Source organism: Micromys minutus (genome assembly GCF_963924665.1).
Source record: "Micromys minutus genome assembly, chromosome: 10".
Lineage (NCBI taxonomy): Eukaryota > Metazoa > Chordata > Mammalia > Rodentia > Muridae > Micromys > Micromys minutus.
The window spans coordinates 27014359-27025435 of NC_137979.1; the positions used below are offsets into that span (position 1 = coordinate 27014359).

General features: G+C 45.3%; 1 protein-coding gene across 1 annotated transcript in view; it reads right to left on the reverse strand.

Annotated features, from left to right (window-relative positions):
* Nucleotides 1–280: 280 nt before the first annotated feature.
* VPS53 (VPS53 subunit of GARP complex) overlaps nucleotides 281–11077 on the reverse strand; it is a 126348-nt gene continuing 115551 nt past the window's right edge. The window contains exons 20-22 of the mRNA XM_080923813.1: nucleotides 2425–2562; nucleotides 1021–1125; nucleotides 281–548 (exon numbers count right to left, since the gene is read on the reverse strand). Coding sequence (XP_080779939.1) covers nucleotides 378–548; nucleotides 1021–1125; nucleotides 2425–2562 — 414 coding nt within the window. The 3' untranslated portion in view covers nucleotides 281–377. The remainder of the gene's footprint in view (nucleotides 549–1020; nucleotides 1126–2424; nucleotides 2563–11077) is intronic.

Genomic DNA, 11077 nt, shown 5'->3' on the forward strand with positions numbered 1-11077 from the left:
CCTCAAACAGAGGGAGGAAGGGGTAAGATCCAAGATTCCTCAGCCAAGTTGCAGGCACTGACTGGTGCTGAGGGCTTTGTAGAGATGACATAGGTCAGTGACAACTCAACCATCGTAGGCAGCCTGGAGACAGCAGGTAAACTACAGGAACCTTCCAACCACTGCTGCCCCAGCTTCAGGGATGGAGATCATCTGAAAATGCCCTTTTATAACCCAGACCTCACTGCTCTTCCCTGACTGAGATAGAAAACTAGACACGTTATGGGAGAGATACTTTAATAACCGTAATGTCCTCAGAGGCTTCAAGACTTGGGACCTGGAGTCACGAGGGTGAGGGTTTCCAGAAATCAGGGACCCTGGCAATGTCTGCATGTTTTTTACAGTCTCTTTTTAATCAGTTTTTCAAGTTTGCGGATGCGTGAGGATTCCTGCTCTGGTGTTGGGGCCATGAGGGACAGTGTGCTGGAACTTTCTGTCCCCGAGGGTGGGGCGGGGAGCCTCTGCCGCAGAAGTTCCAGCATGCTGCTCTGCTCACTCCTCTTCAGCCCCTGAGAGGAAAGGGAAAGAACAGTAGTCAGGCGGTGCCACAGTGGCTGGCAGGTGTCCTGCAGTTCGCCCAGTCTGAGCTGTGCTGGGCTAACGGCATGATGACTAGAACCCAAGGACCTTGCTTTCTTCAGCAGAATCTGGTCCTGGGCAGCAGCCTGGAAGATAAAACTGAGCAAGGAGAAACAGGTGATGTGGGAAGAGGACAGGGTTGGAAAGAGGAGAAACAAAAGCAGAGGGAAGAACAATCCCCTGTTCTTCCTTGCACCACATCTCTTCTTCTGCTGGGCTGGGCTCCTCTCTTGGGCAAGGAGGTCTTCAGTATACTGAAGTCTGTATGGCAGATCAGCCTCTAGGAAAGGCTCTCTGCAGCCAGGGGTAAAGGGTAAAGCCAGAGGTGCCACTCCCTGCCACCCCAGGTTCTCTACCCTCTCCATTCCTTAGGCTAATGGGATGTATATAACAAGAGCTCACCTTCATATCCAGTATTTTCTGGAAGGTTTCTGTGTTGCAGTCCGTAAGGAGTTTGATGTAGTTGTCAACAAACACTACCAACGGTTCATGAGGGGCCATCACCACCTACCAAAGACGAGAAGAGTGGGTCCTCAGGAGCCCCAGGCTGGGAGGCAGGGTCAGCTCGTCCTTCCTGCCCTCACGTGGCAGCAAGCCCATGTTCAGAAATGCTCTGATGGCTCATTTCAACTTGTTCCATTAGAGCAGAATTCCCATGAGTGGCTGAATGACCCTGACTGCTTTTGAACATATGGATTCCTGGTCCCCCGCACACTGGAGACTCCTAAGTCCACCAGGAGTCCTGGAAGGAACCATCTGGGAAACTTAGTGTCTTCTGCTGGGGGATTTGACGGGTGGTAGGGTATCCACTCCTGTCTGTTACTGAGAGGGAGGCAGAAGCAGAAGGAACAGATGCTCATAGATGTTCTCACAAACAAAAATCCAAACTGGCCTGACTCTTGAAGACCTGAAACCTGGAACTTTGTCTCTCACATTCATTTAACTACCAATTAATAGACAGACGGCATCTCCATCCTCAGATTCATCTCATTTGGTTCTAGAATATGCTTTTTCTTCCCTAGTAGGCTAATTTTGTTTTAATTTCCTGAGAATATACCAGAAAAGTGGTAAGGAGCAGATCTTTCAAAAGTTCTTTACACATATTTCCCAAAATATCTTCCCTTGAGCAAGCCAGTTGGGGAGAAGAACCGGGAGGCTGAGTGTAGATTATTCAGGCACGTGCTCTAGGTTTCCCAGGTCCTAAGGTCTGCAGCCAGGCCAGGCCACTGCCGCTTTTCTTCTCTTGCCTGCCTTCATTAGAATCACTCTGGAAAATGGACCTGAAGAGCCTGTAGGTGCCAGACTCTCGTGAGAACAGAGCCTTTCTTCCCAGCCTGCCAGCCTCTCTGACAGGCCAAGTGGAGACTGGAGGCAGATGCTGCTGTACCAGTGCACAGAGTACAATCTGTTAAATGAGGCTTTAAAAAGCCCATTTGTCAATTAGATTCAGTTACTACAACATCTGTTCAGAGTTCACTTAAAGGTGCAAAACATGGGAAGCCAAAGAGCTTCTGGGTAAGGGAGTGCGTGACAGCTGAACCTAAAACTCCTGCTGAGAAGCAAGGGACTCTGGGCTTCTCTCCTGATTTGCCATCTGACTCTCAGCTGGTAGAGCTTATTAGACAGAATTCACTCGTCTAATAAGAATTTCTGATCCCCAGGTAACTGTGTACTGATTGTCAACATCACAACAACTCTTGGGGGCAGTGGACAGGGTAGACTCTGTTTGCAAAACCTGAACTTTCTAGAATAAGGGATCTAAGATAGGACCAGCTCTAGTGAACAAAGTGCCCAGGGAAGACACACCTTGAGGATCATTTCAGCCCGGGTCATGCCTTTCACGACAATCTTTGTGTAGCTGGCAGGGGCTTTCCTCACCACCTGTGAGCCAATGGATGGGAGGTCGAGCAGGACCATCTTCAGGGAGTGGGTGTCCAGCAGGAGCTGCAGACAAAGCAGAGTGTTATGTGCACCCCACGGAACCCAGCACATAGCATGTCCTTGACGAGCAGGCGGGTGCTCCACACTGGACACATGACCCTTCCCATTACAGCAAACTCGGAAAACAGACCTTTAAAGGAAAAAGAATTCCACTGTCCAGGAAAAGCTACCTCAAGAAACTGCAGGGAAATTTGGGTATAGTTTCTGCTAGCCAGTGTGCATGAATAACAACCAAGTTTAAGTCATGCTGAGTGTATGTATGGCTTCACACTTGCCCTTTCTAGAATATACATTATTTCCTGTTGTGACACACTTAAAAACATGATTTTTTAGTGGCTATGCAGTACAGGCTATATCAGTTTAAGATTCAATAGCATGCTCCTACTTAATTCACTCCCTAGGTTTTTGTCTTTAGTAACAGATACTGGGGGTGGGAGGGGGCTGGAGAAACAGCTCAGTGGTTAATCATTTTGGTTCCTGGTATCCACAAGGTGACTCAGAGCCATCTGTAACCCCAGTTCCAGGGGATCCTATGCCCTCTTCTGACTTCCAAAGACAATAGCATGCATGCATACATGCAGACAAAACACTCATACACATAAAAAGAAAAATAATCTAAAAGGTAACAAAACCAAAACCTGCAGATGCTGAGGTAGACAGCCTCATCACCAACTCTAGTCCCATCAGTGGTGTCTCCTTAGGGAGTCTCTGGGACAGGCCAAAGCCTTAGTGTATTCTGAACGTTCCCAGGACGTCTGAATCTCTTTCTATATAGAATGCACCTGTCCACATAGCTACCAGCATCACAGACACTGAGACCGCACCCTCATCAGCACTGAAAAAGTATCACAAAAATCTTACTTATTCATTCATTAGGCAAAAATTGGCAACTTGTTATTGCTGTATTTAGGATTTCTCTAGATGCTGTTTGATGATGGCATTTTAACTATAATTAATCATATCCTGGCAACAACCCATGTTTTCATGTTTTCTGTTTGCTCTGGTCCTCCTGGTTCATGGACCACCAATGGCTAGAAATAACAGGAGTTTCTTCACACGGTCTCTCTGAGGGTCCACCTTTATGAGTTCACTGTTCCCAACTGTATAGGATAGAACGTCGCACTCCAAAGGTTTAAAAATATACTAGGTACAACTGAGCGTCTACCTTGTATAAGTCAGGATGGCCTGGTTAGACGCCTCCAGGCACTGAGGACAAGGCACACAGAAATGGCTTAGGCCAGGGCCTGTCAGTTTGATAAAAGTTAAGGAATGAATGGACTAAGAATGAGATGGTCCTCAGCAGTCAGGAGGATGTGTCTTGGTCTGTTTAAATGGTTTAAGAGAATAAAGCACAGTGGGGTTCCAATGGAACCAGCAGTGGGATGACAGATCTCTCCTCTACCATCTGGGTGGTAGCTAAGTCATTCAGGACAAGGCCCAAGGACAGCCCAGACAGCCTTTCCAAATTACAGCTGGTTGGCAAGGAGTGGGATTCCTTAAGGCCTCTAACACTCCGTATCCTCCTTTCCCCTGTGTTGAACTAAAGACAAAATAGCTAATGAGAGATACAATCGACTTAATGGTTATGGTGATTATAATTTCAAAAATGCTGCAAGGATTTGGGGAATGCAAGGCTTAGTTTAGATGACTAAGTAATATTACTCTCCAAAAGTGGCAAAGAAGGCTACCCTAATGACAGTAATTTCATGAAGGAGTGTGGGTAGTCAGAAGCCTAAGCTTTCTCTGCATGTGTCTAAGGTGTGCACAGGCATGTGCATGCCATGTGTGTGGAGGGCAGAGGACATGGGGTGCTGGTGCTCACCTTGTTTGGAAGCAGGGGCTCCTTGACTGTTTTGTCACTGCACTGTGTAGCTGCTGTCAGACTAGCTGCCCGTCAACTTCAGGCTTTACGTTTCCTGAGCTCCTCTCCTGCCTCAGGAGTGCTATGATTAGAGATGTGCACTGCTGAGCCAAGCATCACGTGGGTTTTGTTTATTTCAACTCAGGTCCCTTATGCTTGAATGACAAGTGCTTCTGTCCTCTGAGCCATCTCCCCAGACTCCAGAGCCCAAACTTTCTAAGTTATTCAACTTTTGGGGCACTAAGTAATCTTACTACTTTTGTTTTAGAAAGCCATATGAAGTCAAGTGTGTGGGTGTGTACAGGCTTCTGTGTGCACACTCATATGACAGTGTGTGTGAAGAGCCAGAGGTCAATCTTAGATACCTTCCTACTGTTCTCCACCTCATTTGACAGGCTCTCTCACTGATCCTGGAGCTCAGTAACTAGCTGGGCTGGCTGGCTAGGAGGCCTCCAGGATCGGCCTGTTGTGTCTCCAAAACCTAGTACTAGGCCTACAGGCACACTGGCTTTTTATGTGGGCTCTGAGGATCCCATCTCAGGTTAACCTGTCAGCTTTAAGATGAATTCTTACCACCACAGTGTTTGCTTTATGGAAAGGCCACGAGTTCACAGAGAAGCACGCTCAGCATCTGAGAGAACGGCACAGAATGCCAAGGCCCACAGCAGAAACCCAGGATTAGCATACTCTTCAGATTTCCTTGGAATTTACACTGCTTCCCACACTGCTGTAAAGAACAGGGCGGGTCCAAGGCCCATGGTGTGCACCCTACAATCCCAGTGACTCAGGAAGCTACGGTGGGAGGGTCACTTGAACCCAGGAGTTCAAGACCGCCCTGGGTGAAATAGCAAGACCCTGTTTCAAAGAAAAAGAATATTTCTGTGCAATTTCATATAGATTAGGAGCTAGGATTAAAGTAGGGTCTCTTTATGAAGCCCTGGCTGGCCTGGGGAACTTGCTATAGAGACCCAGCTGGCTTCAAAGTTACTTAGATCTGCCTGACTCTGCCTCCCAAGTGGTAGGACTGAAGAAGGCATTTGGCTAAAAGGTAATTTGACTACTTATTTGTGTGTATGCGCCCACAAAGGCTGGAGGAGCACCAGCTTATCTGGAGTGAGGATTACAGGTGGTTAGGAGCTGCCGGACATGGCTGCTGGGGACCAGACCAGTCCTCTGGCAAGTGCTCTGAACTGCAGAGCCACCTCTCAGCAGCCCAAAACATTCAAACTTTTAGAAAAAAACAGATTTTCTTTTTATTGCTTGTGGCTAGAAAAGAATGCCAAATATGGAAAAGGCTGAAAAATACACTACTCTAAGTTATATGAGACCCCCAGTAAAACCCAGATAAAACCAGCCGTGGATGAGTGCCGCACTGGCAAGGGAAGGAGGCACAGGGCACACACAGACTGGGGTGATTGGGGTGGGGTGTACTCTAGTGCAGAGTATGTGTTTAGCATACACATGTCCCTGGTTCCAACACCAGCACCACATACACACAGCACTGGCTGAGAATACAGCACTGAAGCCCAAATTCAAGGGTACAGAGTGAAGTGGTCCGAGCCCTTTGAGGGGAATGAGTGCAGATGCGCACAGCCCATCCAGGCGTGGTGCTGTGAATCGCTGGGCAGAGGCAGGCAGACCGTGACAAGTATGAGGCCAGTCTGGTCTATGTATAACTTCTAGCATAGCACCAGGCTACATAGAGAGACTGTTTCAAAACCAGCATGCAACTACGGTACACATCTTTTACTTACATTATGGGGAGGCATTCCTGATTGTCATATTCTTAACTCTTTGGTTTTTATGACCGAGCACCTAAATTTAGAGATGGAAGATTCCTTCTGATGCACAGTCTCAGAGCATAATGGTGGCAGGAGTGTGTGCTGAGGAGTTTCTTTCCCTCATTGCAGGGAAGTAGAGAGAAGACATGATATAGTCTTCATGACAAGACATAGTCCTCAACCACACGTCCCCAGTGACGTACTTCCTACAACTATTCCGGACTTCCCAAGCTCTCCAGAACCTTTCAAAACAGTGTGACCAGCCAGGAACTAATAAGCCTTTAACACACAAGCCAAAGGTGTGTTCAACTCATAACACTCCCATTAAAAAGAACGTCACAGGGCTCACTCTTTGGACAAGCAAGGACTGGAAACAGCTCAGAGTCCATAAAACAAGAATGAGCAAATGAACGTTGGCATATTTATGTGAAGGGATGATACTGAAGCTAACATGAGTGAACACAAATGACATAGATCAACACAAATAAATCTCAAAAAATGTTAAGTAGGGGAAAAGGCAAGAGAGAAAATGACACACATAGTAAGATTTATATAAAGCTTAGAAATAAGCAAAACAATCCATGTATCATTTGGGAATATATACATGTATGGAACACCCAAACACATATGGCAACCTAGAAACCTAAATCAGAATAGTGCTCACTTGTGGGTGTGGGTGGGGGTGATGAGGGAAGGCTGGGACTCCACTGGGGGCTTCAGCAAGAACCCTAACGACCTACTTGAAATTTGCAGCGATGCAGAGTGGGAACACAGTGCACATTTCACTGACTGGTCACTTCCCTTTTCATTTATTTTCTAGACATTGTTAACAAGAAATATTCTTTATTTCTTTTTTCTTTAAGTGTATCTTTTGAGGCCTGGCAAAGATTCAACTTCGTAACAAATTATAAGAGCCTTGTCTGTCAAAATCAAATCTGTTGCCTACTGGGACAAAAATCTATTTCAAACATCTGGGGATTCTTGCTACCTTTTCTACTTCCCAGAGATATAGTATATGCATAGATGATTGTATAGATTTAAGTGAGAGGAAGATTTCGAATGAGACAGACATAATTCTCTAGTGTATTCCATATCTTAAGGGGGTATTACACGCTTGCCCCTGACCAGTCACAAGAAAATCCCATCTTGCCAGGCAGCTGGAAAATGGAAACCTCATTCTTGCTATTGCACGAAGCGGTGTGATCCCAAGAGATGGGAACTGGTGTTGTGGGAAGATAAAAGCTCCCATTGATTACTACCATCTGCTGGTCTCATTCTTCAAAACTGATCTCAGTGCATCTGCTTTAGCATGAGGCACCAGGCAAGGAGTGGCCACAGCCACTTTATTTACACATTAGAGATGATGTGAGGGCCTGCAGACTAGCTAAGCACCTTTGCCTAGGGAAGATCATTATCCAGTAAAGGAAAATTTCATGAGGACCCCTCCTCCCCTATTGATTGAGGCAAGGTCTTACCCTGTAGTCTAGGCTGATTGGAACTCCCTACAAAACCAAGCTGGCTTCAAGCTCTCCCCCTTCCCAGCTCAGCCTCCAGAGCATCACTAGGCCTGACTAAAGAGGCCCCCTAGTGTTGTGCAGTTTCTTCTCTAAATGATTGTATAGTTTTTGATAAGATTTGCTTCAAGGCATTCAGTACTTTCTGCTGCGACTGGAAATAAGTTTTGTTTTCTTGCGATGGGTTCCTGGTCTGCTGCTTAGGCTATTACTGAATTTATGACCATCCTGTCTGAGTGTCCCAACTAGCTGGAATTATAGGTACATGCCACCACACTCAAATAGAAAAGGTTTCATTTAAATGTTCCATTTCCAAGGGCTCGAGAAATGACTCAGCAGTTAGAACTTGTTGATCTTGCAGAGGACCTAGGTTCAGTTCTCAGCACCCACACAGTAGCTCACAATCATCTGTAATTCTAGTTCCAGGGGATCCAGCATTCCTTTGTAGTCTCTGTGGGTACCAGGCATGCATTTGGTACTCAAACATGTAGGTGAACCACCTATACACATAAAATAAAAAATAGGATGTTCGTGACTTGATTATAAGCAGGGATCTATTTATTTGATCGTGGAGACTAAACTGTGGGCCTGGCAAGTGCTCACATGTTTTCCCACTGAGTCCCAGACCCAGAGGACACATTTCTAATGTGGGCTTTAGTTTCAGCAGCCTTTCTAAATTTATATACGCTTTTATTTTTTTGAGACAGGGTCTCTCTATGTAGTCTTGCTCTCCTGAAACTTCATATGTAAAACACAGAATGTAAACATACTATAGAAACACAGGCCAGCCTCAAACTCACAGGGATCTACCTGCCTCTGCCTCCTGAGAGCTGGGATTAAAGGTGTGCATCAGCATGCCTAGCAAAGATTTTAGTTTTAATTTGTGTGAGTGTGTGTGTATGCAGGTGCCTCTGGAGGAAAATAAGAGGCATAAGGTATGCGATTCTCTGTATATAGAGTTACAGGTAATTGTGAGCTGCCATGTGGGTGCTGGGAACTGAACTCCAGTCTTCTATGAGAGCCATATGCACTCTTACCTAGAGAGCCATTTAAATGTTTTTTAAAGTTGTGGATTTAAAAAAAAAATTATTTTTACCTTTACTGTCCTTGTTAGGGTTTTAAGGGCACACAGGTACTAAGGGATAGAAATAGTGATATCAGATACCCTACTTGTGAGGTGGGAGATTTCTGTGTCTAGCCATTGTGACTGCCATTTGCTCTTATCTTTGCCCTTAACTGGCCCAGGGCCAGTGCAGCTCAGTCTTCTCACTCTGCTCTGAGCCCTCCCTGAGGTACAGCAGGGATTGCTCTCAGCCAGTGTGGGAGAATGGCATAAAGGGAGCGCCTTGATGGCTGACTGACAGGGGAGGTGGCGCTCTCTATAGGAAAGATGGTTTCACAGGAAGGACAGTGGGCCAGAGCTTGCCAAAGAGGTACACAGGGAGGAACAGGTCTTCAGAAAGATGGGTTGCTGTGTAGAAGGGCAAACACCAGCTCCATGGGCAGGAGCACCCATGTGAGAACGAGAGAGAGGACGAATGTGATTTCTGGATCAGGACATGCAGGAGCCTGGGGTGCAGCTCAGTGGAAAGTGCTGCCTCATGGGTCCAGTCCCAGTGCTACAAATGGGAGGGGGAGATCTGGAAGGAAACTAGTTTAATTTCAGGGAATGTGAAATTTTCTCTCACGTCTCAAAATCAAATCTTCCTTTCTTCCCGAGTGGTACATGAGGGAGCAGAACACTGCTTTAAATCCTGTCCTCAAGGTGGATTTCAAATGTATGTGGATAGTAGATTGGCAACACGAGAGCGCAAGCACCCGGGACTGAGCCTCAGCTACCCCAACATCTGTCATCCTCACGCACTGACTGCTCCTCTCCAGCTGGACTCCTCTTCTATGTTTTCTGAGTCTGCAGACATCTTTGGTTGTCACACTTGACCTCTAGAAGGCAGAAGTCCTGGGTACTGTTTAACATGTCCCACAGCAAAAGCTGGCTTAGCCTGCTGTCAGCAGGGCAGGTACTGAGGAATCCTGGCACTCACGCCTAGCCGCTCATTTCTTTTCCCTTCTGAGGTAAAATGCACATATCCTGAAATGTACAACACTTAAAAAACATGTATGCATTACCATGTTAATGATTTTTTTCTTTCATCATCATCATCATCATCATCATCATCATTATTATTATTATTATTACTTAATTAATTAATTTATTTTGGTTTTTTGAGACAGGGTTTCTCTGCATAGTCCTAGTTGCTCTAGAACTTCCTTTGGAGACCAGGCTGCCTTGAACTCGGAGGTGCTCCTACCTCTGCCTCTCAAATGCTGGGAGTAAGGCACGCTTCACCACTGTCTAACTTCCTAATATAATTCTCAACTGTAATCTTGACAAATGTTTAAAATGAAACATTTATCTTTCAAAAAACTTTTGAGATAGCATTTTGTATATCCTAAGTTGGCCTGAGACTCACTCCTTAGCCAAGGACAATCTTGAACCCTGAGTCTCCTGTCTCTACCTCTAGATACCTAGAATTTTAAGAATTTGCTACTGTGCATGAATTATCATTTAAAAATATCTTTTATCAATTCAACAATTACCCTATTTATACTTTAAAGTTTATTTTTTACTATTAAATGAATAAATTCCTACCATTTGTTTATTTATTTGGACAAGGCATTTATTTATTTACTTATTTATACAGGGTCTTACTGTATATTTTTGGCTGGCCCAGAACTCACCATGAAGTCCAGGCCAACCTTGAACTCCATAGAGATCTGTTTACCCTCTGTCTCTCTAGTGCTGGAACTAAAGGTGTGCACTGCCATGCCCAGCTTCTTTATGGAAAAAATCTGTTTATTTTATATGTACGTGGTGTACACATGCACCACGTACACACAAGAAACCACAGAGCTAAGAAGAGACCGATTCTCTGAATCTGAGTTACAGATGGTCGTGAACTACAATGTGAGTTGGGAACCGAATCTGGGTTCTCTGAAAGAGCAGGCAGTGCTCTTACCCATTGAGCTATCTCACCAGCCCCTTCCCTTCTAGTGAAGAAACCCTGCTATCTAAAAGGCTAAACAGAAGGGATGTGCCTGAGAATAAACCCTCTTCCTTCACCGTTTGGTAACAGTAATGTCTATACTTTCAAATTTGCTTTACTATCAGGCATGGTGGTGACACTTTTAAATCTCAGCATTTGGGAGGCTGAGGCATAAGTAGATGAATTTCTGTGAGTCTGAGGCTGAGCCTGTCTCACAACAACAACAACAACAACAACAACAACAAGCCCTTACCCCCTCAAAATGCTTTAAAAGATGATTTTGAAGTAGAAAGAGTTTAAATTCAATATGATGAAAAT